The sequence below is a fragment of the Pezoporus flaviventris genome, unplaced genomic scaffold, assembly GCF_033815535.1.
Source record: "Pezoporus flaviventris isolate CSIRO_AGI_PZ_B2104156 unplaced genomic scaffold, CSIRO_AGI_Pfla_v1 ptg000072l, whole genome shotgun sequence".
In the NCBI taxonomy this organism is placed as follows: Eukaryota; Metazoa; Chordata; class Aves; order Psittaciformes; family Psittacidae; genus Pezoporus; species Pezoporus flaviventris.
Window position 1 is genome coordinate 3,732,560 of NW_026892620.1, and position 24,916 is coordinate 3,757,475.

Here is a 24,916-nt window from a genome sequence, read left to right on the forward strand (position 1 = left end):
AAAATGGGATTAGATCATGGCTGTAAAAAGTTTATGGTTAACATTAATGCTACCAAAAACTTTAAGGTGGCCACAACCATCATCAATTAATAGAACTTAAGGATTAGAAGTAACCTGAAACATCTCCATGTCCAGTTTGCCATGTTTTCTGACTGCAGCCAAGCAGAACAGACACACCACCAAATCCAGCATCATACCTTGACACAGTTTACTCAGGCAACCAGGATCAGGTTGACCCATGGCAGTGCATTCCAACCCCTGGGCAACCCTAAAACACACTGCCTAAAATTTGTTTAAGCGCAGTCTGATTTCCCAAATTTTCTACTTCATAAGAGCAGAGCTAAGAAACACCAACACAAGAGCACCTTTTGAGGCCTAAATTAGAAATTGCATGTATGTGTTTGAGATGAAAAGAAGGAAAACTATCACAAACAAACCACATGCAAATTTCAAGTATTTTTACCAGTAATATCTGAATACTTCCAAATCAGTTTGATTTTTGCAAGATTTAAAAGGCTTGCAGAACCCATATATCCAGAAAGTTTCCATTAAAATACTAAATAAAGCATGTTCAATGAATTTCTCAATGAGATTATTGCAAGAAAAACTTCAACTCATGAATCTTGAATGGCAACAGGATGTGCATGTTTGACAAATATTAATTTGGTAATTTTCTCAGAAGCTTCACTGTTCCATCCATCCAAAGATTTCCAGGGTTTGTAACACCATTTCTTCTTCTCTATTGCTATCTCAACTTCCCTATACCAGTTCTCTTTCTACAAATAGCACTGAAAACTTGATCCCACCCCTCTGAAGTTAAGAATTTGATGGAGTGTGTATCCATAGCAGCCTTTCATCAGTCTTTGTGCTCATTACTCACACTCCTTCCATCACAGAAAGGCTCATCTCAGAAGAACCTGTGTCCACTTGAAATTCCTGAGAATCCAGATGGGGATCTTAGAGTCATCTTCCAATACTAGAGTAGGGAGATATGAGTCCAAAATGCTTTCTACACAGTCACCCAGTTAAAGAAAACTGTTTGGAAGAACAAACAGTTCTTGGTCAGGGAGATTTATGCAGTGCTGCTTCCTCTTAGGAATGAGGTAACACCACAGATTGCATGTGGTTTTGATTTTGGTTTCCATACTGCCATCACCCCCCAGTGAAAGGGATTAGCCTGGGTTCTTTCTAAGCCAGATGCAATTGCAGCTTTTTGATGTGGGTATTAATCTATCTATGTCTGGACCAAACAGCTGCACTTTTTCTCCCCTTTTAAGACAGTTTTGGTCAGTGTACAGCAGCTTTAAAGATGTGCCGAAATGGTCTGCATTTGAACTTGCAGTTAAGACGAAAGGCAGCATCTACAACTGCTGTAAATAGTTCCAAAGAAGTTGACGGCATTGTTCCATACCCACTCATTAGAACTAAGAATCTAAGAATCTGATCGTAAAACTCACTCCTGAGGATGTTCTCATGCAGGGAGGGGAAGGGAAGTCACCAAAAATAAAAACCTCTTTTTTAATGAATCAGAGAAGTATTATAAAAGTAACAAGGGTACGTATCATAACACTACTAAACAACAAAACACCAATCCACACCATTGACTTTCATCAGCTTCCTTTTCTTCCTCACATAAAATTTGACAACTATGGTCCATTTTTTAATTATCTCTCTCCCCAGACTCTAATCTGATGACCACTACTGGAACTTGCTGCTGACAGCGTAAAGCCCTACCACAGAGCAGCAAGAAGCCTAAAAAGGGTCACCAATGTTAACACTTCTTGATTGTCCTTGGGTCCAAACAGCGTGATTTAGCGCAGCCTCACCCCACAATGAAGCATGGACACTTCTCACCTGTGTGTTATTTCTACAGCTCTCTCCTTCACACCAAAGAACTTGAGGTGGGTGCTCATCACTTCTATCTGCTATCTAAATGAAACATGCATGGCTTAAATCAAAGATGTTCACTATCCTTTTGTTACTTTCAAGAAAGGTTTGTACCAGGGAAAGAGGAGTGGAGAGAATAACAAAACCTTGATGAGATTGCTCAAACACAGGAAGACAGAGGGGAGCAAAAGTTAACTTCAGTATTTCAAACTGGGGGAAAATATAAAAACAAACAAGAAAAACAGGCCCTTTCACTAAGAATTCTCACCAGCTAAAAGGCTCAACCTTAGCTCCACTGCAAAGCTTCCTTTTGCAGAAGAAGAGACTAGGGAACTAGGAGGGGCCACTGTCAAAGTCTTAAGATGAACTGCAACAAAACATCTTTAAAAAATGCTGCACTTGTTCCTTTTATCATGTATGTATAAACAGGTATAAATACATACTGATGTGAGTTAAAGGTAATTGGAAGTGAACACCAAGACAGAGCAGAGCCCACTTACCTGCAGTCACCTTATTTAAAGCCACGAGAGAGCTGAGAACTTTACTGAAATTTTGTCCCTGATACAGGTCATTTGCATCAAAAGTCTGAAAACAAAAGAACATGCAGTAAGTCATACAAACAAGCCTTTAAACTAAGCGTTTCTATGGTATCATGCAAACCACAACTGTAGAAGTTACCAATCAAGATACCAGCTTCTCAGTGGCTCTTATGGACCAGTAAAACAATGTGGTCTCCCCCATCCTTTAAAAACAAACACCCTTCTCCCCTTTTTTAAATAGAGAATATAGAAACAGCTGCCTTTGAGAAAACCTGAAGAACATATTCGCTAAAACTATCAAGTATTATTTAAATTACAGGAAAGTTGAACAAAATGTAATTATCAGAAGAGAGAAGCTTTCCTCAGACATTTTGGCCAAAAGTGTTACTGGGTACCATTTCTGTTGGCATACTTTTCTGTAGCAGCTCACAGGCACTGTACCTGATGATGTAGAAAGTACTTTAAAAATTACTACAAATACTTTTAAAAGTACTACACAATGTATCTACTGTCTCTTTCTTCTACAAGACATAGAGGAAGGCTGCATCCCAAAAATTAATGAATTTTACAAAGAGTAAAGTTGCTGGATAGCTCAGATGGAAAATGAGGTTTGGGAAGGGGAGAGATGAAACACGAGGGTTATTTTATTTTTCTTTTTTAACTGCGGGAAAGAGATCCAAACCTTAAACTATCTTGTAGAAAACACTCCAGTAATTTTCAAACACTGGGTGATAACATTAAATATCTGGATTTTCAAGGGGGGAAGAGAGTTTTAAAAAGAAGAAAAAGAGAGAGACCCGTAATATTTGCCTGAGGTGATGGAAACACTCATCCAAAGTCTCATGAAAACAGCTCTCACAACAGACTTTGCATAGGCTGAAAGGAGTCTCGGTATTCCCTTGTGCAAGACTAGAAAGAGGACAATAAAAGATAGCCATTACAGTTGTTCCAATTGATTTGAGAAACAGAACGAGCTTCAGTTTTCTGCAGTGCAGCAGTTTTTTATCTAAAAAGTCAACAAAAACTCGTTTAGTTTCTTGATAACAGACCCATCCCACAGGCACTATCAGGAAGTCTGTACCTCAGAAAGCAGCCTCCATAGGCAGGAAAGGAAAAAGCAAAACACATTCCCAGGGGAGAATAAAGAAAGGGACAAAGAAAGGCTAGCTTAATTTAAGAGATGTGAGCATTTTAATGAGAGCTACCTAAAGTAATCAGAAAAGGGGCTGCCAGACCAGTCATGGCTGGTTAAGTGATATACTGGCAAAGGCAGAGCAGATTTAGGAAACGTTTAACGACAGTGTTGGCCAGTAAGACAAAGAAATCTCCGCAGGTATTCACAGTATTTGAGGTACTTGCATATGTTAACATGCACATTGTTTCCCCCTCAGAGTGAGGATCATCTCTGGTCCCAATAAGCAGCAGTTCTACCTCAGCTGTACATACATGTGCTGACATTTTTCAGGCTCAGGTAGTGTGTATACAGCTCAGAAGAGCAATGCCGCAAAACAGACACAGAATCAAGTAGAGGAGAACACTAATATACTTCAAGCAGTTACCACACACTATTTCATCATGTTTTCTCTGGGATACAGGTAATTCAAAGATGTCTCTTATTATTCTGAAGCTGTGAGGAATAAGGAGACGGACTAGGGAATTGCCTAGTTGTGAAATTCCCTGAAACACGGGGAAGTATTTAAATATTATGTATGCAAAAAAGACATTAAGCAAGTAAGAAATACAGTAATTTCACAGAAAAAAAAATAAAGCTGTGTTAAGTTTTATTAATAACATAATTTATAATAGATACAAAAAAGGATACCAATAAGGTGACAGCAGAACACACAAAACCTGGCTTAAACACAAAACCAGATCAGCTTAACCACTGCTCAAAATGGGGAAAATATTTAAGCTGTAATGGAACAAGAAAGCATAAGACTGTAATATTTCTGTTGTTAGCTACATGCTTATTGTGGCAGGTTTTAAACAAGCAAACTACAAGTATGAACAGAATCATGAAACAACAGCTGTGATCCTAAATAAATAAAATACATGAGAGGCACTTGTGCTGACACCAGAACTGTATCGGACAGGTACTACCGGGGGAAGGGGGGGGGGGGGGGGGGAGAAAATTAAGAAAAGGAATGTTTCAGGAAGGAAAGGTTAAAAAACTATATCTTAAATTTACAAAAACATATATATATATATATATAAGCCTAACTTCATCTTAAGCTCACCTTCATTGTGGATTGTGACAGAGCCAGGAGCTCTCCAAAGTCAGGTTAACTGGAGAACAACAGGATGCAAGGAAGTCTCGTTTCCTGCTATGCTGAGACTATAAGGGATACCAACGAGGATTTGATTGGAGCATCCCAACACATATAGTGCCATAAAAAAGTCTGTATCTAGGACACACATCCAGTCTGCTGCTTCACAGGAAACAACACAATGGCAGGATACGAGAAACATTCGCTTCCTTGCAATTTTACGTAAAGCAATTCTGACAGGAAGTGATCCTCAACACTCTCACAGCCGTTATGTTCACTCGTAGCATTCGATAACGGAGAGGGGGACATGACACCCTCCAGGTTTCCTCCTAACATAACGAATGTTTAAGAATAAACTAACCTAGAGATAAAAAATGAGGAAAAAAGCTTAGCTGCCCTAAAGTCTTGAGGCAAAAAAAAAACCAAACAAACAAAAAAAAAACCCACAAACCTACACAACGAGAAAAAAACACCAAACACCCACATTCTACTTCTTAGTGGGGATTTGTTCACTTCACAATCTATTTGAAAACTCTGACAAGAGCAAAAGCATCAAGATGCTTTAAAAGGAGCTTCCATGGGACTGACAAAGAAAAGAGTCTGCTCCAGGTTTTCAAGAGAAGTCCAACTTATATGTAGTCTATGATCTTCATTCCGTTTTTTATGGACAGATCAGCTGCGAGAACTGACTCTTTAAAACATCATATTTTGAGTGAGAGTCATTTAGTAACTTCCCTATTCAACGCCACCGGATGACAAACATCCCCCTCATACAACACCCCCAATTCTGCCACTGCAAGAATCAAAGCTGAATTTTGAGATCCAAGTATCAAGCAGAGTTATTTTTACCTTGCAAACTATTAACAGACAGCAAGGTCTGAATGCTAAATTATCTTCTGTAATACTGGCATAACCCACCTCTCAAATCATGTCAGAAACACAATGGGAATTCAAACTTGCACATGCTTACAGCTCTTAAAATCTTAAAAATGCACTTAGAAAGATATAGAATCATAACCTTGGAAATACTGAGATTTGTGTTAAGCATTAAGTGAGAGACATCTATAGACATAAAACAAGACTTTATGGAAAAATATTTTCAAGTATGCCCTTGCTTTCCAAGCAAACATTTTTAACTCTGCAGAGATTCTAGCTGTGATGAAGTTTACTCTCCTATTCTCCAATTCCTCCACCAAGAGACTCAGACAGAACATTAATCAGGATGCAAGTATAAAACCATCAAAAACTACATCAGATAAGGACCCAAGCAAGCAAACCAAATCTTCTGAACAAACTATTTAAATAACACTTTTGTTTTTATGAATTCCACAGAATTGACCACATGCAGATATGCCTTATATAAGCATTAACATGAATCACACCTACTTAAATACAGACAGGGACCATATTAGGAGCCTTACACTGGAAACACTTTGCAATTCATAAATAGCTGGGAATCAATGAAATTCAAGCTAAGCAGGCTCATCTAAGTATGCCTCTCAGTACTCACCTGTTTTACTGGGTTTTAACATCCTCCTCACATTGTTCTGTTCTCTCCTGGACCCCAATATTTAACACAACAAGTATCTGCACTGGTTTTGGCTGAGATAAATTTAATTTTCTTTTTAGCTGCTAGTATGGGCTGTTTTGGATCTGTGCTGAAAACAGTGTTGGTAAAACAGGGATGTTTCAGTTACTGCTGAGAAGTGCTTACACAGTCAAGGCCTTTTCTGCCTCGCACCCCACCAGTAGCAGGCTGGGGATGCACAAGATGCTGGGAGGGGACACAGCCAGAACAGCTGACCCCAACTAACCAGGGGAATATCCCAGACCACATGGCATCATGTCAGCATATACAGCTGGGGGAAGAATGAGAAAGGAAGGAACATTTAGAGTGATAGCATTTGTCTTCCCAATTCACCACCACTTGTGATGGAGCCCTGCTGTCCTGGAGATGGCTGAACCTGCCTGCCAGCGGGGAGGAGTGAATGAATTCCTTGTTTTGCTTTGCTTGTGTGCACGGCTTTTGCTTTCCCTATTAAACTGTCTGTATCTCAAACCATGAATTTTCTCACTTTTATTCTTCTGATTCTCTCCCCATTCCATCAGGGTGGAGTGAGAAGTGGCCATGTGGGGCTGAGCTGTCAGCTAGGGTTAAAGCATGGCAATATTCCAGGCAGATGTTGTATCCTAGAAGATCAGACCAAACTGCCTAATAACAACGGGTGTTGTGTGATCTGCAACATTACGCATATACTCTAAGAGCATGAAACACCTTTCATTCACAGGACAGTGACTGCCAAAGCCTGCTGATTGCCCATCCTGACCAGCAGGTTCCGGTTTCCCTTTCCACACCCCCCACCAATTCCAAATATACAAACCTGACTTTCCGTAACTATGCCTGCATTTTTCTGCCCCTAGGATTTCAGTTGGCTGCAAACTTTATTGCTAACAAATTACTGACCTCTTCTAGGTCATTAATGAAATGTTAAATAACACAGTACCAATGGCAGCAAATCCCCTATAGCAAGGTGTATGTTGCATGGCCATTCCACATTTGTAATTGTATTAAAGCCTATTAATAAGCTTGGTTTTAATTTCATTTCACATGAGCCATATTGACTTTTCCATCACTGACATCTCTTAAATACCAAATGAAACACATTAGAGAGCCATTTCATGCACACATTGGTTGTTCAACTATTAAAGCCTCTCATTTTAAAACAAGACTGACCTCTGCATGCATCTGTTTAAACTCCATCACATTTAAAATGGCCATGATAATAATCATCCACTAAGGGTTAGTGGTTTAGACTTCTCCATCCACTGAGGGTTAGTGGTTTAGACTTCTGTTCAAGTGTTGCTTATGTTCTAATAGCCATAAGGAAATAAAACTAACGTAACAACGCTCTTCACTTATAGCCCTGCAAAAACCAGTACCTACTGCAACTGGAAAAACATTAACTAAGGAATTAGTGAAACAAAATTAGAAGACAAGGTTGAGAATGTAACTGGGGAGCAGACTAAGGCATGCACAGCAAGCCTGCAGCAGCATTCTTTAGCTAAAACAGTCAGTTTCAAGGCCTCGGGTATTCTTTATACTATCTCATGCCCCCCTTTCAGCCCATCAAGTCAGAAGCCAGTTACGGAGGGAGTATTTTTAAATTAAGATATTTTGCATGAGGCCAGGCCTACAACTGGAGACAGGAAAAAGAAAAATTGGGGGTGGTTCAGGCAAGCTTCCAGACATACAGTTTTTCTTCACGTCTCCTACCTTGCATATATCCTTGAACCACAGAGCATCAGGAAGACTGTATCTAACAGCAATCGTAAGAAAAGTTCACACAGTGCTTAAGAGTAAAATAGAAAGGCTTTGCTTAATAAGTATTTCCTTGCTAGACTAGTGCCTTGAATATACACAGGTATATTCCAGTACATATTCCCAGTAGATATTAATATTTTAAGCATCTATCTGACAAAAATAGATGACAGCTTTCTTTACAGCATTGCACCATAACTGTAGGCAGCTGAGGAGCTGACTTATGAGCAGCCCAGACATTTGTGCAGCACAGGTAGAGCTGCTGCTGCTAACCTCGCCAGCCAACCCAAAATAAGCGGTAAGCCCTAGGCTGTGTGTACTAAACCAACAGGACACTTTCCAGCTCAGTCTGGTGGCCTCAGGCCCCTAACACCAAAGATTATGAGAACACTGGCTCACTCACCCAGAGGAAATGAAAGGAAATGAGCAAGGTGACTTGGCAAACCTCTGCAAGATCACAGACAACATGTCACTCCACCTGTTCCTAGAGCACAGTCTGAATCATTTTTGGCCGGGGGAGCATGAATAATCAAGCAACAGGGAATAAAGCAACTCATGGTTAGAAATGGGTGAGCTTCTTAAGAAACACTAAGAATCTCCAACACCTCACTTACTTGTGCCACCACCTGCAGTGTATTTCTACCCCTGGAGCAGCTGGCAAGAGGAAGCCACGGAGTCTACCCATGGTCCACCCTCCCACAATGACACCTAATCCACCCAGGCTGGAAAAAGACCCCATAGGTAAACCTACATGCTAAGCACAAATTTCCTCATTTCATTTCGCATTAGGTCAGCTCTGAGCAGTGCTGTGTCCCATTGAGCTATTATGCAGCAGCTGTTCCCGAGTGGTACATTATCATGTGAAAGCTGCAGCAGTAAAAAGAGAGATAAGAAAAGCAGGGAACTATGACAACAGAGAGGAAGGAAAGGGGGGGGGAGAAAAGATGATTACAAATGTTCTGGAAAGCTCTATGAAGCATATTGTTGCCCAAATGCTGTAATGAACAGCACAAGGGAGAGCTTAAAAAAAAAAAAAATTGAGTTCTGTTACAAAAATTAAGGATAAGTCAAGAGGAAAAAAAGTTTGAAAATAACTGAGAGAACAGACCTGTAGTGCAGGGTTTCTTTGTGATTTGCTAACCGTTCACAAGAGGAATTAAAACTCAATGGTAAAGAATATATAAAAGGAGATCTGGAATTAATTTTACTGCTCCTATAAACCTGTTCCTAGAAAGTAAAACTTTAACTGTTCTAAAAACACCACATCACCTACAAAGCTTTATTTGATTCTTACAACTAGGAATACTTTTAAAACCCAACATGTTATCTACCAAAGCAGCACAACCAGCACTAAAAATGTAAAAACCAAAGTTTGTCACATCTGCATACAGATCTCTGCACATATGCATGTATCCAAATATACCTTTACCATACAGCTTCTAAGGGCACACACAAAAAAACAGGAGGGATAAAAGAAAAAAAAAAAAAAAAAAAAAGACTTGTTTCAGAGTCCCTGAAGACGTACTAAAGCTTTCCAGCTCCAAGATCCTTTTTTTTGCCCAAACAAACCAGCTGCATCAAAGCACTAATGATTCTAAAGAGCATTAATTTCAAATACTACATAACATTTTACCTAGGCCACTGCTTCAAAGTCAACATTTCCAAAACTAAATACATACAACTTATTTTTCACCAACCCCACCAAAAATGGCATAAAATCTACACCAAGAAATAGTTTCTGAAGATGAACTGTCCAATTTCAGAAGCTTTCAAAAATCTGGTTTTAGACTGTAACACAGCAAGTTAGTATCCTCAAATTAATTCTTTAGTAAGAAAGTCATAGAATTTGGTATTTTTAAACATGAACTTCTAGTAGTAGCAAACCAAAATGGAATTAAAAAGCAAAACAAAAAAGTAACAAAGAAATAGAAAGGTTAGCACTCCCTACGTTTGTCTAAGCCTGTAAGACCACATAAGCCTGTTCCAAATTTTGACCTGCACAGCAAACCAAAAATTCCATCTATCACATCTTCATCCTAAATCACTTTCAAATTCCTTGGCAGGTTTTGAATCTTATAGATGATACCACACAGTGATAATCTCAGCTGGCACTGAGAAAGAGACATTCAGTGGCACACAGTATTAATACATGTTTGAGTACTAAAGCTTAAGGAAGCTCACACTCCTGGATCTACAGGCAAAAACAAAAGATGTTGGAATGAAATTACCAAAGATAGCATTTGATTGAGACACTGAATCTGAGATGCCTTGGTACTTCCCACCACAACAGGTTACACCTACCTGCTTAGCTGAAACAAAGTGATGGCATAAGCATCTTCTAGTGCCGTAGAGAGGCATCTCAACAGGGAAATCTGGCCATAAACATACCCCAAGGAAGATTCAGCCTAGTAAAACTCACCTCTCTTTCTGATATAGACAGACAAGAACTATGTAAACTACTCTCCTAAAAGAAATCAGGAACACAGCTGTGGAAACCCATGTAAAAATGCATGGGGAATACTGTGTGTAAGTAAGACAACACAGGACCAAAAAAAACCATGAAGTACATGCTTGGAACTGAATATAAACAGCTCTGTCTAATCACTCTGTGATTAAAATGGTAAAAATTAATTTTTGGCTAATGAGTGCAGAAGCCATCACAGACTGCCACTACTTTTGGTTAACAAGGACATGGTTAAATAGTCGTATGTTCTGGGAAAAAAAATACAAGAGAAAGGTAAAGGATGTCCTACAGAATTATAACTAACTTTTCTTTCTAAAAATAAGAACCAAAAACTCCACCTTATCCTTCTCCCAACAGTCCAATTCCTAAGAACAAAAGAACCAAAGATATTTGAATGAGGAGTAAAAATTAGACCCAAGCACTTCACTCAGAGTAAAGTGCAATGCCCACCTGCTTAGATGAAGGCCTGCCGTACAGAGTAGGAATGATGCATTTAGGTGACCAAGATTAGGTGCTCAGTAAACTACAAATTAGATTCATTTCCTAAATTTGCCGATTTAGGGGTTCTACTTAATGTTCTGTACTCTACTAAGGCAGCCACGGACCCTATCAACGCTCCAGAGGTCAAAACTCAAGTTTCCACAGTGAAAGAAGTAACTTGTAAGAAATGAGCAAGAAGTTTCTCCCAAGTGTCAAAGTATTTTTCTTCCTGAAAGTGATTCTGTCATCTGACCCTGTAATGAAGATACACACACTTCTGCAGTGCTTAGCAGCACTGACATTACAGAAAAACTGCAATGTGTCAGTAATCTTTTGCTAAAAAAAGAAGGCTCCTGCTTTCATAGTGTTCCTTTTGAACATGACGGACAAACCAACCTATTCAGCACTAAAGGGTGTGAGTGGACTAAAAGCCAAAACTGCTATGGGGATTGAATACAGTGTCACAGCTAATAGAAAGGCTAGCCCAAATTTTAGAAACGAAAGCAAACAGCAAACCCCACAGAACTAACAGGAAGTTTCCCCAAATAAAAAAGGCTGCAGAGAAGGAAAGCAGCGTCTAGGTCCCACTTCACACACAGACACATCTCCCCCAAAAACAATACTAGCAGCTATTCCACGACTGTGCTTCTGATTCAGAGAGTAGAAGCTTATACTTAATGAAACCAGTTTCTTGTATGAACAGTTCATTAAAACTCAGTTTAGCAGGAGAAAGCATGTGAAGTCAGTTTTTAGGCCTTTCTTCAAGAAATGCTGATAATCAGTTGGAATTCAATTGACAGTAACTGTAACACTTATCAACAATTATCAATTGATCAAATTTGCAAGGCTACAACCCCCAGCTTGGCAGTGGAAGGTGTCCCTGCCCATGGCACATGGGTTGGAACTAGATGGTCTTTAAGGTCCCTTCCAACCCAAACCATTCTGTGATTAGATGTGAACAACTGCAAGTTATGGCAGTGGCTGGTCATTTGAGTGGTTACATTTCCTCTCTTAAAAAAAAAAAAAAAAAAAACAAAATCACAGTAATAGATCATGGTTTTGGGAAGCTATCCCTTCATTCCACAGCTTCTGCTGCTTCAGCTGGGCACCCATCCTTCCACCAAGCTCCTTCCAACACCACCACGATAGAATAGCATGGAAAAAACAAGCTTTCTTGAGTTTCAGTTTACAGGATGCCTATCATACCTTGTGAAGTACTATGTAAAGTTCACAGGTAGACAGCCACCTTCTCCTCTGTAAGTTTATAGATAAATGTCATACTTGCAAGCAAAGTTACTGCAATGGAATCTGCAAACTGTTTCCTATCCTAAGGTAGAAACATACATTACGGCTCCGTATTTTTATACATCTACAATTTCTTCCCAACTTCCCCTCCAATAATAATTTAAGAAGAAACTACTTAAGAAAAAGCCTTAAGGAAAAAAAGAAAATGCAAAAAATAGTTTTGGACAAACACTGGACCAATATTTCATGCTAACTGAAAGTACAGAGAGCACTGAAAATGAACACAGATCCTGAACATAATCACTCAGACCTGAATCATATCTGCGTGAGGTTTTATAAACTGCTGTTCACCAATGGCTGAACTCGACAGTGACACATGAAATTTTTTGAGGCTCAGAATAAAACAGCTTCTAAGGAAGGAGCTGATATATTCAAGACTCCTTTTGCAATATCTGAAATTTAGATTTATTTTTTAAATTGAAGTAGTAAACATAAGCTAAACTCTGAACATCTCCACACTCTTACCCAAAAAACACAGGAAGGATGGCTTGCCTTAACTGATTTCAGATGTCTTCTGTCTAGATACATGTTCTATCAATATTTCTCAACTAATTTCTGAAGTCTCAGCTTAGTTTCAAAAGCCATGCTGTACAGAAAGAGAGGGGGCATATATTATGAAGCAAAAATCTTCTTTTATATCATGGAAAAGTTGGAGAAAGAAAAAAATAGGAAAACCAACTTCTCTGGGTCCAAAATAGGTCGTGTTAACTGCAATCCTGGTCTCCATTTTGCAGAATAGGGAAAACAGTGGCTTAATACCAGTCCAAGTCACTACCATCGAGTACCAGACACATAGGTGAGACTGCTGAGACACACTCCTTTTAAAACAGCAGCGCTCATAGACACAGACACACCCTGAGCATGTCAGAGCAGGAACTGGGGGCAGGAGGAAGGAGTCTTCTTACTGCAAAAGACTTCGTACAACATGAGGTTATCATCTGCCCTCTTAAAATAGCCTGCTGGCTGTTTTACTATGCTACCATGTGCTCTAACCACAACTTAAATGCTGTCACATGCTCACGTTTCATCTGGAACAAATGCATACAGCCAAGTGATCAGATGATGCACAGATTCAGCATCAATGGAGAACAAACCACAGACAAAGCATGAGCCACAGAACCAGCCCCACTGACTTCAAACACAATATTTCACTTTTTACCAGCACGCTTCGAAGCCTTATTTTCATGCGTGCACACACACTTTTTAAAATAAACATACTAACAGAAGAAACAGGAAAATTCTTGTAGCATTAAGTACATATTGGTATCTGGAGGAGAAAGACTGAAGGGGAATTGATAGTTTGAGATTTCTGGCATGGGGTTAATTTGGAAAACCATGATTAGATGTGTGGAAAATAAGCATGAAAAGGAAAAAGATAACACAAACACAAGAAAGAACGGGGATGAGAGGGAGAGAAAGAAGTGTTATACCCTTGGTAATGAGGGATGTAATAGGAAATCTCAATTGCTTCCTGAATATCTTGTGGAAAGCAGCAAAAATTAAAAATAAAGGCTTTACTGAATTCCCATAGAGCCTGCTGAAGCTTTCCTTTAGAGCCACTAACTAAAAAAAAAAAAAAGTAACTCCAAAAGAGTTAGCAGAAATTAACAAGCCCTCAAAACTAAGAGCCAAGATTTCAGGTTTCAATTAGATCGGAGTGAATTCACTTCAATACTTTCATTTCAAAAACTCACTGAAAAGCACAAAACTGCATGCACACTGCCTGAGCTACAGCTCAGCAAACAAACCCTTTTCAAATCAATTCATAGCATACAATTTTGATTTCAGGTAGTACAAATACTCTTAAAAAGGAGCTTAGGGCTAGATCTCTGCCTGTCTCCCAGGAACCTGCAACAATGTGACCCAGGGTCCTCCACCACTTGTAGCACTCATTGGAAAGAGCAAGCATAGGACGTTATCCAGAATGCAGCAATAAGCCCCACCATCAGCTGCTCTGGTGACCATCCTATTGCAGTGCTAGTGGAGCACCCTAAACAGCAGCGAGGCAGCCAGAGGGCATCTTTGGTCAAGGAAGACAGAAAACTGCAGCCAAGTTAATGCAACAGCCTGTAACTTGAGGGTACTCAGTAGCTGCCAGGCCAGCAGACTACGAAGGTGCTGGTAAATCATTCCTGCTCAGGATTCATAAGCCGACAGCTCAGGGCAAGCTTTCAGAATGGAAATCTCCCATGCTCCCTTCTCCCACACCACCTCATGCTTTTCATGCAGGGAATCATTAAACTCTCACAGCAATTCAGTTCTAGAAGCTGAATTGCCAGAAAATAAATCCAGCAGGAAGAAGCAGGAAGTTTGCTGCAATTGCATGAGGTAAACCAGAGTTTGGTATCGGACAAGATTAGCACCTGAGCCAATGCAAGGGAGAGAAACATCTCATCTGTCAAGGGAAAAAGATTCACTTGAGGTGCTGGGAAACAACACAGCTGTTCAGATTATTTTCTGATAGTGAAGAAAAAATAAATAAAAAATACAAAAAAAAACCCACAATTTGGCTACAATCCACCCTGAGTCCAATCATCCCACAGTAATAAGTTTCCGTAAGAAAATGAACATGGAAGAAACTTACAGTTTATAAGGATATATATAAAAATTTCCACATTCCAAATATTAATAAAAGATGGCTTCTAGAAGGCTACAAGCAACAACAAAAATGAAATCCACACCAATTCCCCTTATTCATAGTAATGTCACAGTAAAGAATCTGAAAAAAAAAAATAAAGATAACTTTTCCAAGAATCTAGCCATTCCAAGAATTTCATAGTTTCAATTCATCAGCTGCTAAGCTATATGATGGGCTTGGGTAGGCGAGGGCAGCTAGAGGTAATACTACAAGCAGCCTGGCCCAACAATATATGCCAATTCCTTTTTTTCTTCTAAATATTCTCCATGGTCCAGGATTTTTCTAGCCTTATGCCATCATCTTCCCCATTACAGATGCCCTAACTTCAACGCCCTTTCCAAAACACAACTGCTCACACTCCAGCCTTCACAAAACCAAGTCCAGCCTCTCACTTGCCACACATAATACCTCACTAGTACTGCCCAAGCCCTCGCCTGACGTTTTGACCCAGAAGGCAGATCTTGGGTTTCCACAGCAGATGCTGAATGAAGCAAGCTTTGGCCATCACCTGATGAATGACACTCATACAGAGATACCTTATTCCTATTAACTCTATGCAACCGGCTAACAACCAAGGAGTCCATGCCTGTGGTAGGTGATACCCTGTATAATCAGGTGTCCGTCCGCAGCCACTGGAGCTTGCAACCTTCTAATGAAGACTCAGATATGCAACCATGTGCTTTTATGAGTTAAAGAGTTCACTGACTGGCAAACATTGTTTCAGTGTGAGTTCTTTTGCTAGTGTAACTGCTGCTCCTCTTGCCAACAAGATTTTCCAGCAGAGGGGCATGCACTCCTCCAAGCAGCATCTAGGGATGACATCTGTGGAATCAGGACAATCACTCAAGAATCGCTGACAGCCTATCCATAACCTGCATCTAAAAGTTATCAATACGGAAGAATATAGAAAGGCAAGTATTACATAGTAATTCTTAACTAACTGTTCTTCCAACAGTTTCTCTAATGCACTAGCTGCATTTAAAAGTCTTAAATGGATTTTTGAGACCTTGTCAGTTCTATAACTCATATAATTTTAACTTCTACAAAGCCCCACAGAAATTATTTACACAGCTCAATTACGGGGTGAAGAATCACTTCTTTTAATTTGGTATGACCTTGCCAATTGCTCGTTTTTTCTGAGTAGTCCTTAGCTCCTGTGAAAGGAGAAACAAAAAACAACCTTCCCATCTTCTCCATGCCACCCATTACCAAGACCCTGTCAACCCCAGATACTCACCTTTTCTGTAAACAGAAGAGTCAATAAATTTATCTGCAACTCATACAGACTCCATTCCTTCCTTTTATTGTAACAATGCCTGTTAAGTCTTGAAATGGCAGACTACTCCATTTTCCTTAAATGCAGCATTTCTCCAGGGTACTGCTATAAGTCTAATTCATCTTGATGCTACAACTCACAAAACAGTCAGAGTGACCAAGCGCAGTATGTTTGTGATTTGCTAGGACTGCATAATACCTGCCAGTTCAAAGAACTTGGATACTAAATTGAAGTTCTATCTGTAGCATGCAAGGTAGTACCTCGCACAGACTCAGCAGCAAAGGAATGGAAGGCAGCAGACACAAACCAAGCTTTTAAAGATCAAGGAAGGAAAGAAGGGAACAGATCCAGGGACTACAGACCAGTAAAGCAAATGCTTGAGCCTCGTACATTGATAAAAGCTATAATAAAGAACAGAATTGATGGGGTTTGCATAAATACAGAAATAAAAAAGAATTAACACTGCTTGGGTGGAAGGAAGCAACCTTTCTAAAATGCATCTATGGTCCTTGAAGCAAGTAACTGTGAACACAGCACAGTCCAGTTAACACATCTGAATATCCTTTGAACAGATGCTTAATCAAGCGTTGGTTTTGTTTTAAACAAAGGCAATATAAGTCAGGAGACTCCTTTTGAAGGTTCAGAAGTGCTCAAGAAGAAACAACAGCTGTATACAAACAACTGGTTTTCACTCTGAAGGAAGTATCAAAAGTATCCCATAGCGATCTGACTTAGGACCCACACTACTCAACACAATGTAAATGCAATTTCACAAGAAGCATGTAGAGTGAACATACAAAATTGAGGCTTGAACTCACAGCAAACAGCCACCATACAATCTTGTGAGTAATCAGATGTTAAAGTGGCAGGTCAAATCCAGTGCTAGCAAATGCAAAACCTACCCTCAGGCATAAAACACACCAAACCTCACCATTACATATGCACAAAAATGAGTTCTAACTTAACTGTTCCCACTGACAAGTAAAAGCCAGCAGTCAGCTAACAAACAGATCAAGCATCAGCCAAGTCATAAAGCTGAAGAGAAACAATACTGGAAATTCAGAAAAGACAGAGGTGACAGATGGTTTTTATTATTTCCATAGTATCTCTGCAAGTTAAATACAGCTCTGGTCCACCATGATACTATAAAACAAGAAAGGGTACAGAAATGCATGCTGTTTAAACCAACTACATTAATGCAATGGTTTTCATACAAGAAAAGAGTAAATAAACTAAGGGTTTATCTTGGAAAGAGATGCAGTGAAGTATACTGGTGCCACAAAGTCACATACAGCACAGAGAAGATCCATCCACTGCCACCAACTGCAGCAGCTGAACAAACAAAAGGAAATTTTTATACAGTGGATAATTTAACTATGGAACTTATTACCATAATGATGCTCTGAAAGTAAAAAAAAAAAAAGGCTTAAAATAGCTTTAAAAACTATTAAAAAACAGAAGCCATAAAAGGAGTTCCCCTAAGTTGTTAAATACACAGTGATATAAAAGATACCATCCCTAATTCTTCAAGAAGCTCCTCAGCTACAGACTTCCAGAAGCTGGGAAGACCCTGCAGAATGTATCATGCTGTATTTTCACAATTCTTTTAACACCTTTTTCTCCCAGGAATCTATTACAGACCCTTAACTCGGGGAATAACAAGGTAAGCAGACCTTTCATCTGTACTTGCACAGTTACCATTAAAGACTGCAAAATTCTTTCTACATTTTATCTCCAAAGCCAAGTTAGGCCAAAAAAAATTGTTACACTAACTTCACTACAGAAAAACCCTCTGTAAAACACTGCTTGAGCAACAATAATTAGCTTTTATTCCCTAAAATCTTAAAACTGTGTATCAAACTTAGTTTTACAGTTAACACAGGATTTAAAAGCTGAGCTAAGCAATCAAATAGCCATACTGGAAGATGCACAGCTATTACAGTAACAGAAATCACCTGCCAGAAATTTAAGAAAACATTTCATCCAGGTCAGTGCAACTGCACCCCACTTCCCAGAGGGGCATTGCTGACTAAGCACTTCCAGAGACATAAGCCTCCCAGGTGTGGGATCTGTCCACAGAGCAACCAAGGGCTGAGTCAGCTCTATTCAGCATTAGCTTTCAGTAAGATCAGCTCACAGAAACGACTCACTCCACAACTGCTCAGTCTGTAGACCTGGTGCCAGGGAAGTGGCAGGACTGTGGAATATTGGGATTTCCCTTCACAAGGGCAGCCCACAGCTACAGCAGCAGATGCACAACAAACAGCATTCACCATTAAGAGATGCAAACACTGTTATGCTAATACCACCATATGCACCACTTAAAACACTGTCATGAACATCACACCACTTCAAAATCAGCTAGTAATTATGTCTAGGTTTAAATGATAGCAAGAAGACTACCAAGAACAAACAGCTCCATATATCACTACATCAATATGTTAAAGTTAAGGCATAGAAAAACAATAACATTTTGTTAAAAAAATCTCACATGTTATATTAATACACAGACTTTTCCACACAAACACTTGATCTTTGCTATTTAAATACCACAAAAACCAGCCTCAGTCGAGATGAACAAGTGTGCCAGTGATATTATACTGACCAGTTGATACTGGGGAGTTGAGTCAGTTAATATTAACAGGACTTCCATGGGAGGCTCATGATTTTATCAGACACAAAGTTAAGTATACTGAGTTAAAGATAAGGCTTCAAGTGTAACTGTAACCCCTACAGGGAAGCACTTAAAACTGAAATTGTTATTTATATAACACTTTAAGAAGAAAGGATACCAACCAAATCACATGAAGCTACAGCATCCACAGAAACACAATTCATCATAGACACCACTGTAAAGGCACAAATGGCTGTAACACTGGCATTCAGCACAAGTCTCCAAACAAGCCAAAGTCAGAGCATGTATAAACCCTTCTCAGATTATGCCTGATAAAACAAATACATGGACAATAAATAATCCTTGTATTAAATGCCCTGCAACAAAGTTAGTTTTAGAGAACACAGACAAGAAATACAGCTATGAAGACTGCTGTTAAAGCATGCAGCAGTAGCTGCCACAGTATCTTTTACCAGCTGTAAAAGCAGTTCCTTACAGACATTCATATCATAAATCTTTAACTTCATGCCATCGATTAAAATGGAGTTACTACAACATGCTTCAAATAAAGCTGTAACGTAATGTCTCCATCCTACCAAAGGAACACAAGTTCTGCTTCATGGCAACTCACCAGCCTAAAGTCCATGATCCTAGTGCTTTCCAAACAATTTAACCTACACAGTCCTACATAAAGCCACTGTGGCTTCCAACACAAGACTATCTCCTCCCCAGGGCCACCCTACCAGCCCAACCATTGCCCACGATATTGTGTCCAAATCTCTTTCAAGCCAAGAGAGCAGGGGAGCAGCCCTGCTCTCTGCAGGCTGCTCAAGCAAGAAGGTTTCCAACTGTCACAAAAGCCACAGCTTACTGCCTCAAAAGGCAGGTTACATCTGCTTGCATCAAGTCCCTTTGAGAGAGTGTTTAAAAGGCAGGAAAACAAAGGAAAAGAGAGTTTCATGTTGTCATTTCATGTCCTTCATTAACTTGAAGGAAGGGCACCTGAGACCTCCTCTTCAAGACTAGAAAGCCTCCATATTCTACAGAAGCTGAAGAAATGTACAAAGATGAAAAGCTTTTCTTATTAAAATCGGGATCATTTAAAACAAACCTCAACATACCTTACTTCAAGCACTGCCACAGTTATTTGAGCTTAGACACTGCCATGAAAACGTAATTATTTCATTTGGGTAGTTTATCTAGTATAACTATTAGTATTCAGTAGGTAATGAAGACACTCCATGATGAGACTTGCCTTAACTACTACCAAGAACAGACTCAAACTTCAGAGCAATTACAAGCAGCAATTAGGTGAAATTCAATCTGCTTCAGGACTTTCAGTAGCAAAGCAAAACCACCAAGACCCTATCTGAACGGCTGAGCACTGTACTACAACATCACCCCAACAGTTAAAGTCTCTTTAAAAGACACAGGTAGATAGCTTACAGGCTTTACTGAAGACCAGCAGTCTGCAGGACCACAACCTATTAGTCCTGTTAATGCTATCACCTTCCATTAACAGATCTTTTATTTTCTCTTAAGCCTTCCAGAATGTCAAACATTTGAACTAGTATTTTTCATGTAGCACATGTGCCTCATGCTTCACTTTATCACTATCAGTATTTTGTACAGAATTTCCCATCATTAGCAGAAATGACATACACGAAAAAACAAACCAAAAAACAACAAAACAAAACCAACACCTACCAGAATTCAACTTTGGGAAATCCAAACCCTGATACATTTCAGCTACCTTTGCTTTGGAGCCAAATTTTAAAAGGTTCTCTGCCCTACCATTTTTATTTTTTTTCAAAACAAAATGACAAATATCCACTCCATTCTGACCATCTTAAGACCCTTTGGCTTTGTCTTGTTCACTTCTTTAAACTAGCCTATTCACATGCTTAGAACAGACTGAGCACGTCAAGAGATTCACAGAGGAGTCTGCTTGTAAAGTAGGGAGCAGACTATTTCCTGAAGGTCTCAACACTGTTTGGATGCTAATGCCAAAAGAGGGAGCCTCCAAGAGAAAGCAACTAAAATGCCATGAAACAAGAGTCAGATCCAGAACTAAGGATCTGGGAGTAGAAGAATGACATTACCAAGACTAAGTTTTACTTAATTTTAGGAGACTTTTTCAGACATGTGGGTCCATGCTGTCTCCTCTCATACCTGTAGAGGGACACACATCCCATTCATCCTATGTCATCCTCTGGAGAGGCTTCTGTTGTTGACCTGTAAAAGGAAGCCTTCATAACTAACTTGAGCTGTGGTCCAGGAGACAGAGCTGAAAGCAAGGAAAGGGAAGGGAAGGATACTGTTACAGAGAACTGCAGCCTTTGGAAATCCCACTCCTCCTCAACCACAATCTCAGCCACAAAGTTGCACCCTCCCTTTCCTACCAGCTTTTGAACCCATGGCTCCTTTGACTGCAACAACCTGATCAGCTGAAGTCTAAAGTAAACCAGTTGTTTTGCTGGGGTAGTTCTCTGCTGCTTCATGGGCCAGATCAGCACCAGAGTTGGTCTACTGGAAGTAGCAAGAACAGACAGAAAAACACTCCTCTTTGAGCAGAGATGATACTGACTTGTCCCAGAGACCCCAGAAATCAGAGTTAGGCAGATGATGCTAGGCTAGGAACGACAGGAAGAGAGGAAACAGTGAGGCAAATCACTTGTGACAATATGCAGAAAGAAAGATCAGGACTCAAAAGCAAAGTGGGAAAACAAAGCCAACAAGAAAGGGAGAATGGGAGAGGAGAAACAGAAACAGTTGTCAAAAGCTTGGTGTAGAAGCCAAATCACATCATCCTTCTGCTATCAACAAATACTCAGAAAATGCTACAGTTGAGAACGTGCCCATCTCTTCCCAGCTCAGCACAAAGAAGAAATGTGAGTTACCACCATGACTAACGGATAAGCTGACAGTTCAGGTGCAGAGGCTGAACAGGTGAGACAGCAGTTCTGCTCCCACTCACCAGCACGCTGCCACCGGGAGCTTCTCCCCCCTCCTTTTTTGAAATCTAGAGTCACCTACAGATGACCTGCATGTTGACTGTAAAATAACCGACTATCACCATTTCCCTCAACACCTCAGTGTACAAGACTAGGCTGGTCAAAGGATCAATCAGGAAGCCTTAAGAAAGGATTTGCCTGTAAAGCCATTTTCCCAAGCCCCAAATCTCTCCCATCCAAGACATCCTGTACCCTCACATTCTGTAAGTTACTCAAGCAGATCACTTCACTTACCTGGATTAAAAGCAACTTCAGAACTCAGATCCGGGTTTGTAATTTAGCCCCAAAACGAACTGAGTTTGCAGAACACGGCTGCTGATGCAGCGGTAAACCAGTACTGCCCCTGAGCCAGAAGCTCACAAAACCTACTCCTTTAGATGCCTGTGTCATTTACTGCAGATATGAAAAGGTAAGTATTGCTGGTAAGCAGCCAGCAAACCATGTCTCACAGTGAAGCCAGCTGACAGCTACAGCAAAGACAAATTCCTTCTATCTCCCACAACACTGCTACACTACTGCAAAAAACATCTCATTTAATTTGAATTGATCTGTTGCTGTCTCCTCAGCTGCTCAGAAACTAAGCCTTTATGCTAAACAAGGGTTTAAATGAATTTGAGGCAGCAATGCAACTATCTGCCACTGCTACTTTGGGCCAGTCCCAGCTCCCTCCTGATCCACACTGCGAGCCAAATTAGCAAGAGAGAAAGCAGGTTAGTAACATTACTTCTACCAACCCAAACCCACCTCCGTGCATCACCTCACAGTCTGTCAAGCCCCTGTGCTAGAAGAGGGAACAGCATGGAATATGCAAGCAATACCATGGAGTCACTGCCACTGCTGCAGTAGGCTTAAGCTACCCTAGGACCATCCTGAGGATTGGTATTGGAGCAGGACCACAGCCTGGCTTCAGTCCACTCTGCAGCATGTTTAGTGGTCACAGCTGCAACTGAGGTCCATAGGAGCTGTGTCAAACTATGGACATTTTAGCCAAAAAAAGTTTGTAAATATCTGACACTATTGTGGAAAGCACCACAGGATGTCCATGCAGAAGCTACTAATTCTGCCTCAAACCTAAGACTTAAATCACAGCCAAGAAAAGTCTGAGACCACCCAATGAGCAAAGGAAGAGCACTGAATAACCTACCAGCTGAAACCAGGAAAGGTTCCTAAAATGCACATGCAGAGGGGGTCCAAAAAACCTTTCTGGGTTTGGCATAACAGTACTCTTTGGTCAAAGCGTAAATGGATTCGAGATGCATGGTGCGCAAGAGTTAGTCTATAGTTGTTCTGGTCCCAAAATGCTGTTACAATATAAAAGTAACCCACTTACCTACTTTTAAGCTAAACTAATAAAAAAACTGATTTATTTACATACATGCAAAATAATATGTTCTTGAGAGTGTCAATTAGGGAAAACAGACTGCAGCATTTTAAGGTAAAATATTCTCTCGTTTCTATATCAAAGAGTAATACCCTGAGATTTCTGGATTGCTCTAAAAAGCACATCTACATTTTCTTCTGCATTTGCTGACAACAGCTACAAATACAATAAAAATCATTCACTTAATTGTGTATGACATAACGACTGAGATACTTCTAGCAAGCCATATCAACAAAGAATTAAGAGATAAGCCATTTCAATAAACAAGCACAGGCAGGAAAGAAATCAACAAGTTGACAGGTATCTCCAAAACTGGAGAGCACTCCAAGCCAGCTCATTAACTTAGGCCATAAATAATACCTAGATGCAGTCAATTTAACTATCAGCAGTTTATAATATCAAAGTCAGCTAATTACAACAACTTTGTATTTTAACAATAAAGAATTGCTCTTTCAGTTTTGTTGCCAGCTACAGAATATACTTAAGCTGTATTTATCCATGAAAGCTATCTTTTGCAAAATGTTCATGTGACACCAGGATGAAGAACTAAGCCTCAGGCAAAGGGTGTGAAAATGCATTTTCTTGTAATTTACTTTACACTGCTAACAAGCCTGTGGGGTGGATGGATTTAAATGACCTACTTGAATAAACATTAGATGAGTACAGATTAACATCCTGTTTCATATTTGTAGTTCAAGCAGTTTCCTAAGTACTGAGTATCAGTCTTTAGGAATAAAAATCACGCAATTATCCTATCTCCACACACTTAAATGCTTTAACATACATAACAAATAATTCAATCAAGTGATAAAAAATAATGAACTACATCATTATTTCTGTACTGAGGCTGCCTTCAGACAAAGCATAGTAATCAGTTTATGTGTACATTTTTAAGGCACTCTATTTTATTAATAAACATACAGAACATGCAAGAAAGTGTTTGAACATGTTTTGCACAGAAACCCTGTTAATTTTTACAACCAGGAAGAAGTGTTTGTGCCTGCTGATTTAAAACTAACTGCTTCCAGGCAACTTCTGCTAACAGATTTTAGAATGAGGAACTGTCTTTTTCTTAACCTCATTTTTATTCATTAATGAACAAGTGGGGGTTTGTGGGGTGTGATAAATTCCACCCCCTCTCTCAGTCTCTTTGTTTTGTACTGACTGAATGAACTCAAAGCATTTGAAGAATAGACTGATCCAGATGAACAGTAAGTAAAAGTCTGTTTATTTTAGGTTGGGTTGCCACTGCCAAAAGAGGAGGGTCTAGTTCCCTCCCTTCTGTGTTATGCCCTTTGTGCCACAATCACTCAACTGATCCACTCTGATCTGGTTCAGGGGGTCAGTTACACTGGAATTAAAGAAATCTAACCCACCAGAAACTGGAAGGGAAGCAATGAACAGTTAACTGGAAACATGACAGTTCATCTGAAAGCAAAGCAAGGGGCGTTTCTGCTCATATTTCATTAGAAACTAACATGAAACACATAAACTCATCTAGATGAAATAAGAGTAATACTGGGGCACTGTGTACTTCCTGTCAGAGTTACAAGGAAAGTCAAACACTGAACTGCTGGATGCCTGGCTAGGGGTGTTTCCATTGCAGTTTACAGTAAGCCAGTGTGCTGCCACAGCCTATATATAAATATCACTCAGCACTAGCAAGAGAGGATCTGTGAAGATGTCCTTCATGAACAGGAAGTACACCAGCTAGTAATGGCACATATCTGTT

The 24,916-nt window shown here is 39.8% G+C and overlaps 1 protein-coding gene across 6 annotated transcripts in view; it reads right to left on the reverse strand.

Annotated features, from left to right (window-relative positions):
* Positions 1-24,916, reverse strand: part of ARHGEF7 (Rho guanine nucleotide exchange factor 7) — a 125,665-nt gene that overhangs the window by 74,412 nt on the left and 26,337 nt on the right. For 5 of the 6 annotated variants that reach the window (XR_009746822.1, XM_061472747.1, XM_061472749.1 and 2 more), the window contains exon 3: positions 2,388-2,472. Coding sequence is in view for 4 of the 6 variants with exons in the window: in XM_061472747.1 (XP_061328731.1) it covers positions 2,388-2,472 (85 nt within the window). In the remaining 2 variants the exon portion in view is untranslated. Of the gene's footprint in view, positions 1-2,387; positions 2,473-4,663; positions 4,806-24,916 lie in introns of those variants that run through there. The other variant, XM_061472751.1, reaches the window with a different exon arrangement.